The 13,320-nt window shown below is 47.1% G+C and overlaps 1 protein-coding gene across 1 annotated transcript in view; it reads left to right on the top strand.

Moving 5' to 3' along the window:
• Nucleotides 1-10,008, top strand: part of Enthd1 (ENTH domain containing 1) — a 105,909-nt gene extending 95,901 nt beyond the window's left edge. The window contains exon 6 of the mRNA XM_036207527.1: nucleotides 9,428-10,008. Within this exon, the coding sequence (XP_036063420.1) occupies nucleotides 9,428-10,008 (581 nt within the window). The remainder of the gene's footprint in view (nucleotides 1-9,427) is intronic.
• The last annotated feature ends 3,312 nt before the right edge of the window (nucleotides 10,009-13,320 follow it).

Genomic DNA, 13,320 nt, shown 5'->3' with positions numbered 1-13,320 from the left:
GTGGACATCTGGTCTCCACAGACTGACGGACGCAAGGGATGATGGAGAATGAGAAGGTGCTCATCTTCTCTTAAGAAGTGTTGCCAGGGGGTGGTGGTGCACGCCTGTAATCCCAGCACTCGGGAGGCAGAGGCAGGCAGATTTCTGTGAGTTCGAGGCCAGCCTGGTCTCCAAAGCGAGTTCCAGGAAAGGCGCAAAGCTACAAAGAGAAACCCTGTCTCGAAAAACAAAACAACAACCCCCCCAAAAAAAAAAAAAAAAAAGAAAAGAAAAGAAAGAAAAAAAGGAAAAAAAGTGTTTATATGAAAGGTCCTGGTCTGACATCATGAACTCTCTGGAGTAATGTGCTGAGCAAATTCAAACGCACTTGCACATGTTGGAGCGTACCACCTGCATGCTCCAACACCCTCCTGAATGCCAGCTCCTTCTGACCTTTGACACTGAAGAATGACCCTGGGGCAGCCCATGCACTCACCTCAGCCTGATTTTGTTACTATCTGTAGCTCAACGCTCTGGTTTCTCTTCGGATCGTATGAATCTTTCGCCTTTTACTCTCTGTAGCTCGGACCACTGTTTTCCGTCATGACCTGTTTCCTCACCACACTGAGCAGACAGGGAACTGTGGGTGCCAGAACTGCACCCAACAGGCAGTGTTCACGCCTGCTCCCGGGTCACGGCAGCCTGCGGTGTAGCAGTCTTTTCAGAGATGAAGAGCAGTGGTGTGTGCTCTGGCCTCGGCCTGTTCCTGGTTTTGATCCACAGCTGTCCTGTGCAATTCTTTTCTGGCTCATCTCGGCTGGTGAAATAACCAAATGAGCGCTGCAGACTGTGAACCGAAAGCCAGCGGTTCCCATCCTGTGGGTCTCGACCCCTCTGGGGGTCGATATCAGATAGCCTGCATATCAGATGTTTACATTACGATCTATAACACTAGCAAAACTACAGTTAGGAAGTAGCAGCAAAATAATTTTATGCTTGGGAGTCGCCACAAGAGGAACTGTATTAAAGGGTTGCAGCATTAGGAAAATTGAAAACCACTGGAAAAGCCTTCAGAGGAAAAAAAAAATTGAAATTTTCCCTTTTAAAAAAACTAGGAAATGTGGGGCTAGGGAGATGGTTCTGTGAGTAGTAGCACCTGCTTGCTGCAAAAGCTTAAGGACCTGAGTTCAAATCCCCCACAGCTGTGTGAAAAGCCAGGTGTGGCCACATTCATCTGTAATCGCAGCACTGGGAGGTAGAGACAAGAGCATCTCTGGGGCTCCCTGACCAGCCAGCCTAGACTGATTGGTGAGCTCCAGGTTCAGTGAGAGATCCTGTCTCAGGAAATAAGACAGCGGCTGAGAAGGATACATGTGCACACACACACTAATGCATGAGCCACACGCACAAGCATGTAGTTCAGTGCATTTTATATCTTCCCAGCGTTGTGCAGCCGCCCACGTTCCATAATACTTTCATCGCCTCGGAAAGCCCTATGCCCATGAACAGCTCTCTCCAACCTCTCCATGGCTGCTGGCCACCACCAAGCCTCTCTAAGCCTGTGTTCTGCCTTTTCTGGACATTTCATAGACACGCCACCATTCCACATGAGGCTCCATGTCAGTGTCTTTCTCTCTGCATATTTTCAGAGTTATAACATGCGTCAGTCCATGTCTTTTCATGACCAAATGGTTTTCCGTTGTGCAGATGCAGGCTACTGAGCCATTCATTAACAATCAGGGGACATTTTAGTTGTTCCTACTTTTTTTTTTAAGATTTATTTATTTATTATGTATACAGAAGAGGGATCTCATTATAGAGGGTCATGAGCCACCATGTGGGTACTGGAATTGAACTCAGGACCTCTGGAAGAGCAGTCAGTGCTCTTAACCTCTGAGCCATCTCTCCAGCCCTCTACTTTTAACATTATATATATATATATAAAGGTCCTTTACAATCATTTATATAAAATATTACATTTCTTAGCTGGGGGTGGGAGAGAGGATGAGAGTCCTTTAGTTTGTGTGTATTGTTTGTTTGGAAATCATTGTATGTCATCTGGGAGCACTGAAAGAGATGAGTTAGGGATTGAAAAAGAGAAATCTGTTTAGCCATCCAGGGCCTGCTGCTCCAGATAAAACACATGTACACTAATGGAAAATTTTAATATCCCTAGAAATGGACTTTTTTCATCTTTGCAACATAGTTCTAAGTGCTATTTAAATTGAAAGCTATTGTATCTTAATTAGCAGGTCTCCCGCTTTTGCAGTATAAACGTTACAGATAGCACATCAGCGTTTGGAATGAATTTGTCAGTGCTGTCTTTGAGCAGCTGACAACTGGTCCATGTGTACCGCACGAAGAGCTTTTAAAACACGGCCACTTCCTGTATCTTCCTGCACAAAGAGGATGGGTGCCAACAGGATGCCCACATCGCTTCTGTGGGGAGCCAGAGCAGGGGGAGAGAGGGGCAGTGGAGGAGTGCCCCAGGAGCAGATTGAAGGGTGCAGCACAGCTGCAGAGTGTTTGGAAACAAAAGGAAATTGGTGTGTGGCAATTAGCGCTGAGTGGCTTTTCACAGGCGCTGAGCCTGCAGATCAGAGCTGGAGCCCACATGACACTGTCACTCAGCAGTGGTGGCACAAAACCAAAGGAAGGTGGCCAGAGTAGGACTTGCTAGTTCCTACTTTAGAAACACCTGTAACCCGGGAAAGTCAGCTTTTCTGGACCCAGGCTTGCCTCTGATTCACCAGGTCCAGGGAAGGCCCAAGAAGCACACTCTTAACCAGATGTTGCTGTCAGGAACACAAAGTTAAGTACCGGGAGTTTTAGTGGCCTGCGTATGTGTGCACATACCTGTGCCCTTGTGGAGATGGCTCCGCATCAGTGTTTGAGTCCTGTAATCGGTTCTCCTCTTGGCTCCTTAGGGGTTTCCTCTGCGAGCCTTCTTTCTAAACACAGCAAGCTCAAATTCTCCCGTTTCCTCGTTCCCATATCCACTCAGTCCCCTTCCTACCCAATGTTGTGTTCTCCCCACCCCACCCCATCCGGGTCAGTTCGTGCTTCCCAAACATTACTGGGTGTGTTGTGTGGCCCTCCACTGAAGCCTGGTTGACTTATGGGGCTCCACTGACCTTCCCGCTCCCAGCAGCTAAGAATTGCCATTAGCTCTTGGCTATGGGTGGGACCTCATGCCAGCTCTCCTCTCCACACTGGGATTTGGTCTCACTTAGGCTGGCACAGGTCTTGTCCATACCATCACAACCACTGTGAGTTCAGATTTGCAGAGCTGCCAGATTGTCCAGAAGACAGTCTTTCCGTATCAGCCACCACCTCTGGCCTTCCACTCTTTCTGCCAAATACTGTTTCTGAAATAATTCCCTAGAACTCTGGTAAATACATTTTGGGCCCCAGAATCTCCAGATTTCATCAAGAGGCCATCGGAGGCATGGCCTCTTTGCCAGGGAGTCCTCCATTTCCTCGGGAATGCACAGCTCATGTGGAACACCATTAATAAGTGTGTTACTGACTGGTCACTGTTGTGCTGTCTCGACCACAAAACCTGCCAGAGCTGTCTTAGGGGAGAAGGGATTTATTCTGGTTCATGGTTTCCAAGGATTCAGCCGTGGGAAGGGGGGAAGCATGGCAGGGGAGATCGGCAGAGTGGAGACCTGTGGAGGAGGGTCACATCATGATGGCCAGAAAATTGTGAAACAGGAAGTAGGCTGGGGTAAGGCCCTCAGGACCCCATCCTAGTGGTCTACCTCTGCCAGTGAGGCCCCACCTCTGAAAGGTCCCCCACCATCTAAAACAGTACCTGGAGAGAAAGCATTCAGAATGTGAGCCTGGGGCACCTTTCAGCTCCAGACCATAACAGCCTTTTTCATGGACTGGGTTAGAGCCTGCTTTCCTATAACTTCCACAGACGGCCCACAGTTCTAATTCATGCACAGTAAAAGGAAAGAGAGAGAGAGAGAGAAGTGGGATCTTCTAGTACTGAAATATGGTTTCTTTCTTTACTATCTCTTTTGGATAGAGATTAGCATATCTGTCAACTACTCCACGTCCCCTCACCATCCTGATTATTTTTTTCTAAATTTTATACCCATAATGTAACATAATTCTGTAACAGAGTGAAGCCAGTCCCTGCACAGTGGAGTGGTGTGGAAGTACAGTGTACTGGTTAAGCTCACAGTCTGTGGCATCAGACGTCCTTGAATTTGAGTCCCACCCAGCCCTCTTTTTAACTTTGTGATCTGGGAAAGATTTCTAGCCATTGAATTCCTTTGCATCATGTTTAAAATGAGGTTATAAAACCTATTCCACATCAAGTGATGTATTAGTCAGTGTTCTGTTATTATAACACAATACTGGAGGCTAGATGCTTTGTCAATAAAAAGAGGTTTACTTAGCTCAAAGTTTTGAATTTCTAAGAGCGTCTGATCAGCTCTGGTGAGTGACAGCACCATATGGGAGAGAAAGATCACATAATAAGAAGCCAGAGAAGTATGTGAGGGTCAGGAGTGAACTTTATAATATGTCACTTTCACAGGAACTAACCTTAGTTCTATAAGAAATTCAACAGTCCTTTCCAAGGGCAGTATCCCCAATGACCTGGTTACCTCCTACCAGATCCAACTCCTTTAAGGGTCCACCACCTCTTGGCGACACTGGGAAGCATACTTCCAACACATGAATGTGTGGGGACAAACCACATGTAAATCAAGGCATGTGCTAAAGAGAACTAGAGAACAGCTGTTTAAAAAAGGGTTCTATGCTGGGCAGCGGTGGTGCACACCTTTAATCCCAGCACTCAGGAGGCAGAGCCAGATGGATCTCTGTGAGTTTGAGGCCAGCCTGGTCTACAGAGAGATCCAGGACAGGCACCAAAAATACATGAAGAAACCTTATCTCAAAAAAAAAAAAAAGAAAGAAAGAAAGAAAAAGAAAAAAAATGGGTTGTATAATCCCAACACCCAGGGCACGGAGGCAGGTAGATATCTGTGAGTTTGAGGCCAGTCTGATATACATAGTGAGTTCTAGGACAGCCAGGGATACATAGAGAGATTCTATCTTAAAACAAACAAACAAACAAAACCACCGTCATCTAAAAGAATAAAATAAAAATAAAAATGAATGATATCCTTGGACTTCACCTTGAGGCGATCAGTTACCTTGAATAGCCACCCACCCCTCTAACACCCAGGAGGAGGGGTCTGGAAGTCTGAAGAGAGTAGTTGATGGGTCTCAAGAGGTAGCCAGATTATGTGGACTGCTCTCACGGCGGCAAACAGGAGACTCTGCTGAAGCCAACCTGCCTCAGAAGGAAGAACCGCCTCGCTGGCATCTGTCGTCCGGTCAAACAAGCTGCCCATGCGACTATTCACGGGGCCTCAAAGCTGGCACCTCACGCTCATTTCCAAGGTTTCCACCAGCTTTCACCCTCTGTCTTAGCCACAAGCAGACACAGAATAGGAGCCTCCTGAAAGGGCCTCTCTTGTGGAGCAGAGTGAGAACACAGTGGAGTAAATTCCACTCTGACAGGAAAAGAAAATACTTTTAAAATGTATCTTTAAGCTCTCCAAAAGATAAGAAAACATGATGTGTCTATAAAACAAAAACAGGCTGTTTTGAGAATTTCCGAGAACAACAAAAACCTCTTCAAAATTAAAAACAGCTAGCAGAAACAAGAAGGTCAGAATTTCTTGTTTAGAAGCTAAAACTGACAAGGACCTCCAAGAAGTAGGGCAAAGAGTCAAGGTTAGAGAGAAAGAGGAAGAAAAAAACATAGGAAGGGGACTGGCAAGGTTGCTCAGTGGGTAGACACTTGCTGAGCAAACCTGACGGCCAGAGGTCAATTCCGTGAACCCACATAAAAGTAGGAGAGAACTGATTCCATCAAGTGCCCTCTGACCTCCACACATGTGCTGTGGTGTGCTCACACACTCTGATAATAATCATTGAAAAATGGGCTGGAGAGATGGTCCACTATCCTGCTGCTCAAGTATGAGGACCAGAGTTCAGATCCCCAGAACAGGGATGTGGTGGTGCGCATCTGTGATCCTGGTGTGTCTGTATTGAGATGGGAGATGTTGGACAACCCTGGCAAGCTCACAGAGCAGCTGGGCTGAACACGGTGGTCAACAAGAGGCCTTGTGTCACAGTGGAAAGACAGGACCCACAACCAAGAATGTCCTCTGACCTCTACATGACTGTTGGGGGCACACGTGCACCTCCACCTCCACACATGAGTGTGTGCACACACACTGCACACATTAGAACACTGGAATGTGCAAACCAGGAGTTCAGAGAGAGAGAGAGAGCAGGGACACCAAGGGCCATAAGCTCACTGATGGAAGCCTTGAGAAAACATTTGAAGCTGAAGAAAATGAGTAGCCTGATTAAAACACGCTTTTGCTTAACCTCAGTCAATGAAAATTGCCCCGCTTCAGCGCACAGCAGCGAGGATTCCAGAGCACTGGCGATGAAGAGGAAATTTGCTAATAGCTCAGAGGTGCAGCAGGCTCTGTGCCATGAGTAAGAATTGGAACAGCAGGGGCTGGAGAGGTGGCTCATCAGTTAAGAGCACTGGCTGCTCTTCCACAGGACCTGGGTTCAATTCCCAGCACTCCCATGGTGCCTCACAACCATCCATAACTCCAGTTCCAAGGGATGGATGTTCTCTTCTGGCCTCCGCAGACACCAGGTTTGCACCCAGTACACAGATATGCATACAGGCAAAACACCCATACACATAAAATGAAAACAACCTTTTTTTTTTTGAAGGAGAATGACTATGGCTTAGCACTCATAATACTGGAAATAGGAAGAGTGTGGAAGATAGCCTTCAAGTCCAGCAAGTGCCATGCCCTCATGGAGACCTGTGTTTGGACTCAGAACTCACAGGGGCCATGCATGGAAGTGAGCATCTGTAACCCTCATCGTGCTCCTAGGTAGAGATGAAGGGCAGAGACAGGAGAATGCCCAGAACCTCTCAGGCCGGCTAGCCTGGTGTGCACAGCTGTGAACATGAGACCCTGTCACAAACAAGGCGGAAAGGTGAGGACCAATACCCCACACTGCCCTGACTTCCAACTGTGGCATGATGCTTTTACGTGTGTGTGTGTGTGTGTGTGTGTGTGTGTGTGTGTGTGTGTGTGTTTTAAAATCCAAAGGAAAAGACTTTCTGCCTAGAATTCTTCATGAAAACTATCATGAAGCCTGAAGGTAGAAAGAGCATTTTCAGACATGAGTATTCCAATGCCTTGGCCCCTTGGGACTCCTTGTCATTGGCCCACAAACGACAGCAAAACAAGAAAGAGGGACATGGAGGCTAGAGAGCAGAGAGCCAGCCCAGGGGGTGAAGGGTGCAGGAGATGAACATGTGAACACATGTGTTCAGGGCTGCAGCGAGCCTTTCTTCGTCCACATGCCCACTAGCACGGCACCACCCTCCAGGCCCCAGGACAGAGCGACCAGATTAGCCTGACCCAGATTCTCTCGGCTGGCCTTGACCATGCAAAGCAGCTGAGTCCCTGCTTTCCTTTCATCCCTGTTGGCACACCAGCTGAGAATACTCTTGGCATCCAGAAACAAGTTTTGTGACTGGAACTTTCCCTGAGAACTGGAGATAGGCCTTGAAGAGCTTAAAGGCAAAAAATAGAGAGTGGCCACCTGCCCTGGCCATTTTTGTGAGTTCCAGTTTAGTTCAGAAGGGACATGAATATGTAGTCAAATCTACCAACAAAGCAAAGCCCCCGAGTGCTGAGTGGCAGGCTTCGGCTTCCCTGCTGTGCGCCTGGCTGAGTAAATCTTTAAAGTAGAAAGTTCAGAGCGGATCACAGACACCTGAGGACTAGATTTCACCAATTTGTGCCGTATATCCCAAAATAAATCCAAGTAGGTATTCCAAGAGGATAAAAAAAAAAATGTCCTGGGGTTGGGGGATTTAGCTCAGTGGTAGAGCACTTGCCTAGCAAGCGCAAGGCCCTGGGTTCGGTCCTCAGCTCTGGAAAAAAAAAAAAAAAAAAGTCCTGTGTCCAAAGATGTTTGGAAAACATTCGGATAAGATGCTTTAGGGCTGGGGGTCTAGCTCAGTGGGCAGAGGGCTTGCCTAGCATGCATGAAGCTCTTGGTTTGATTCACAGCACCCCATAAACCTAGTGTCATGACACACCTGTAATCCCAGCACTTGGGAAACAGGGGCAAGAAGAACAGGAGTTCAAGGTCATCCTCCACTCCATAATGAGTTTGAGGCCAACCTAGGCTACGTGAGACCCTGTAAAAGAAAGTACTGTAGATTTCGCATCACTTCAAATGTGCGGGTACACATAGTCAGTGTCCTAATGGGAGGTACAGTGTGCAGTGAACTGTCTCACTGGACCACAAAGCCCTGTTTTTACGAAATACCTGCATGTATGTACACCTGTGTGCATGTATGTACACCACATGTACGCCTGGTGCCCATAGAGGTCAAAAGAAGGTATCAGATGCCCTGGAACCAAAGTTACTGATGGCTGTGAGCCGCCATGTGGATGCTGGAGCCCAAACCCCAGTCCTCTGCAAGAGCAGCCAGTGCCCTTCAGCACTGAGCCATCTCTCCAGCCCCAGCAGCTGCTGTCTTTTGTTTTATTTGATTTTTATTCATCTATTTATTTCACATCCAGCTGCAGCCCCCCGCCCCATCCTCCCCTCCCTCTCCCTCATCCTCCCCCTCCCCCCCCAACCCCTCCTCTTCCATCTCCATCCAGGAGAGGTATCTGCTATCTTAAGGAACACGTTGTGACAGTTTGGGAATGAAGTAAGACAGGAGAAGACATTTCATATGACTTTGCCTGAAAGGAAACGAAATTGTTCTCAAGTCTTTAATTGTATGAAATGGGTTTCAAGTGCTTTTGTATGCTTCTTACAGATCCTTGGTAAGAAAAGTGGGTACCTGTGTGCTACAGTGCGCTAGATCTAAGCTGGGCTGGACTTGGTCTTAATTGTATTTGACCACAGAGAGGAAAAAATTCATGGTACTGGAGTCACTGGAGTTTACTTTGCTATAATAATATCTGTATGGGGAAAAAGGTGAAAGACTAAGTTAGGACTTTCTCAGCCTTCCTACTTTAAATGCCTACATAAAACGCTGGCAGGCAGGACAGTTTAATACCTTCCTCTCGTGGATGAGGCCTACAGTGGTGTAAAAATATGCTGGGCAGGGTTTGGAAGTCTGGATGAATATTGATCATTCTATTTCAGGTTCATTTCCATGGCATTATTGGTATATAATACATCTGTAGACTTGTCTGTTTGCTGCTTTGGGTTTTTCAGGTTTGTGAATTTTTAACTTAAAATTCAGAGTGGTTTATGTCGAGACCTTCCAGATAGGTGTTTATGTGACGCGATTATTCTAGCTGTTACTCTTGTTCGTGTGTTATATAAATCTCTCTCCCTTCTCTTTCAGTCTCCACCGCCTCTGAGGTCGTATCTTCTTTTTCTACTTTGTCAGCGTCGTCTCCTGACTTGGCTCGTCCGGAGAAGTCAGCCCATCACTCTCCCCCGGTTCTCACCAACCCTTCCTTCTGGACCCGGCCCCATCCACAGTCCTCTTCTGGCCCCTTCGCATACAAAGATGAGGCAGCCAGGGTTCACCACCCCTTTGCCCCCAGGGACCCGGCATCTTCAGATGACGAGGACTACCCCGATCTTCCAGATAACTCCTATTCAGCTACAGAGAAGCCAGAGCACATTCCCAGAAGTAACCAGGTAGTGTTTTCCACCCCAACTAGAACCTACTTACCCTCGGTGTCCCAGGCTATTTTTCAGACAAGCGGAGGCTTGTCCAGGGAATCCGAGTCAACTTCTATTCACACTCTTCTAGGCGAGGTGAGGGGTGCTGTGCTTCGCCTTCATGAGGACCTGAGCCTGGTGATCCAGGAACTTGGTGTCATCAACAGCCACCTAGGCAACCTGAGTGTCAGCAGCCAGGCAGCCAGCAGCGCTCTGCAGGACCCCCAGTCTTCCAGGGGGAGCACAGATCCATAGTAGCCGAGCCATTTTGCTGGAACACAATGGTTCCATTGTGTAAAGACCTGGACGTGTAACACGCCAGAGGTCCCCATCGCTGTGGGGAAGAGAAAGGCAATGACTTAATTTTTCATTTTCAAGTTTATCAGCACATCTTTCAAACCAACAGAGTCATTTGGGTGCTGTATTTTTTTTTTTCAAGAGAAAGAAGTCACTTTTGATCATTTCAGGTTTAGATACTAGTTCTTTTGAAACTGAAGAGTATGTCTTTGATTCTTCACATTCCAGTACCTTACCCCTAGTGAGGTAAGCCTTAGTGAAAGTTGTGGGAGGCTTTAAACTTCAAATAGCTGTTGGAGGGCTGTTGGGTAAGCAGGGGAGTCAGGAGAAGCCTGGTGCCCCCACCCCAGTGCCGACTTGGGGCTGCTAACATGCTAGCATGCCTGATGCTTGCTCTTTCAAGTCGAGGCCCCGCAAATGAAGAGCCAGCAATCTCTCTGCTGCTACCGCCACAGGATCAGGAGTGAGGAAGCTGAGGTGGGTGGGATGTGGAGCACATGTTTTTGTGTTGATTTTTCAGAGAATTCAGGTGCATTCCCTTCTCTTGTCTTTCATAAATAAATTTGATATTTTCAACTCACTATCTTTTTCTAATTCATTAAAAAAAAACTTTTCAAACAAAAATGCTGTCTTTACTTCGTAGACAAGAATGACCTGCCAGGCAGTGGTGGCGCACACCTTTAATCCCAGCACTTGGGAGGCAGAGGCAGGCGGATCTTTGTGAGTTCGAGGCCAGCCTGGGCTACCAAGCAAGATCCAGGAAAGGCGCAAAGCTACACAGAGAAACCCTGTCTCAAAAACAAAAAAACAAAAAAAAAATGACCTAGTTTGACTATTACAGTCCAGTGCTCCCCACCCAGGTGCATGCTGGGATCAGTAAAGAAGCCTTTGTCTAGTTTGTTGTTGAACCCAGAGGCTCACACATGCCAGGCCGGTGCTTTGCCAGAGGCCTTGTTTAAGGTGGGGTCCTCTGGGCCCAGGTTAGTTGGCCTGAGAGATTTGGGGTGATTCTCCCCTTTCTACCTCCCATCTCACCACAGGAATGCTGGGATTACAGCAGTGGGGTGCCTCACACAAGGTGGAAGGGGAACTTGGGGACTGTCCTTCGGCCTCTACATGTCCATTGTGGTGTGCATGTGAACTCACTCACAGACACAAGGAAAGGAAGCTTTTAAAAGGGACCACGGAGACGGCTCGTGTACAGTCTGCTTCAGAGGGTTTTTCATAGTTAATGAAATGCTTCCTGAAGATACTTTCTTTTCCTTTTTCCCCCCATTTCTATTTACTTGTCCATGGGGGTGTGCATAGCACACATGAAGGTCAGAGGACAACCTACACGACCCCGTTCTCTCCTTCCACTAAATGGGTTCCAGGGATTGAACTTGGGTTGTCAGTCTTGGCTGCAAGCCTCTTTACCCACTGAACCATCTCCCTGGCCCCCCTGTAGGTATTTTCAAGCATATCTTCACGAAGAAGAACAGTAAGCAGATATTCTTACTAACAAGTATAGCATTTTTGCAGTCCCAGTAAGAATACAGAGTTAACTAGGACATATGCAAATAAGCCAGTGAGTCTGCATCCCACGAAGTTTAAAACATTGAGATATATGTCTTATATCTGAAAAAAAACCACGAATTTTGCCCTTTTCAGACTACAACTTAACAAGGCTAAATGGCTATCACCTGCTTCTAGAACATTTTCCTCACAGCAAAACCCCAACCAGGACCTGCAGCAAACGCTGCACTCGCCCAGGTCCTTCCTTTTCCACGTTGTTTTGACAAGAAGCAGTTTAAGGAAGGAAGGGCTTATTCTGGCTTACAGCTCAAGGGGGTACAGTGCATCATGGGGTGGCAGGACAGCTGCTCACATTGCATTGGTAGTCAGGAAGTAGAGTGCAAACAGGAAATGGAGTCCAGCAGTAAAGCCTCAAAGCCCACCCCCACCTTACCCCCAGTGACCCACTTCCTTCAGCAAGGCTCCACCTCCTAAAGGTTCCACAACCTTCCCAAACAGGGCCACCATCCGGGGACCAAGTGTTCAAATGCATGAACCTATGGGGACATTTCATATTAAAACCCCCAACACCCTTCTCTTGTGTAGCGATTTCCTCCTAGATAAATTTCCATCTGGTGGGGAAGCTCCTTATTGGTGGAAGTTTTAAGGAAACTCCACAAAGTTAAAAGGGAGGTTTATTTGGGGATTACTTACAACAAGTAAAGGGATAGGTTAGAGGATCTGGAAGAGGTGAAGTGCAGTCTAGCTGTATTCTCTGGAGAACTCTGTTTGGTCTACCACCCAACATCCATGATTACCAGGAACCAAGAGAGCCAGCACATTCGAATCTAGGATCTTAAGGGCTCCCATCTTGGCCCCACTCCAGGGGCAGGCCATAGGTAGGCGTGACAGTTACTGGGAGCCTCAATAGGGGTAGTACATCCAGGTCAAAGCTGGAACAGCTACCCACTATACCTTATCACTCAGAATGTTATAAGGAAAGGTGAAACATTCCATCCTGGGGGAAGTTTACTAAGCTCAGGAAGTCTCTGAAACTGACCAGAGTCATCACACATATGCTGAGCTGCCTGGAAGAGGCAGAGACCAGCAGAGATGCCTAGAAAGGACACTCTAACTGTCCAAACTACCTACAGGCTGTGCAGTGTGCTCCAGGTTCCCAGTTTTGTGAGTTATCACTCATGCTGGGGTGGGCCTCGGTAATGCCGCTGCCTTTGAATCCTTTCTACCCCTGTAAGTGATCCAGTAAAACACACTGGTCACCAAGTTAGACTTTAGTGGCATTCTTATTTTGGTCTGCTGTTAGTTACTTGTGTGAGGTAAAGTAGATGTTTGTTCATGTAGCTCCAGGAATAATATCACATAGCACCCACTCCTGCAAATTCTTGACAACCAAAATGTATTGTCTACCACCATGAAATTTTATATATATGATACTTTATATCAACTGAATCATACAGGCATCTACTCAGTCAACTGCACTGCATCCCCAGCTCAGGGAGGAATCATAAAACATGAGGGTCTTCTGTCACAAAGCATCCTATCTGAGCATCCATTCATGTCATAACACAGGTCAACACTTCATTTATTTGGATGGTAAAGGCACATCGTGTGTAGACACCACGTGTCGCTTGGCCATTGATCATCAGGTTTCTATTGCTGTTATGAATGGTGCTGCTGCAGATGCTTTGTGCATGTCCTGTCCACCTTTGTGCTGCTGTGAAGAAATGCTTTAACTTGAGGAGAGAAAGGTCCTTC

Source organism: Onychomys torridus, chromosome 16 (genome assembly GCF_903995425.1).
Source record: "Onychomys torridus chromosome 16, mOncTor1.1, whole genome shotgun sequence".
Classification (NCBI taxonomy): domain Eukaryota; kingdom Metazoa; phylum Chordata; class Mammalia; order Rodentia; family Cricetidae; genus Onychomys; species Onychomys torridus.
Note: the sequence above shows the minus strand (reverse complement) of the source record. Positions and strands in the feature narration are given on the sequence as shown.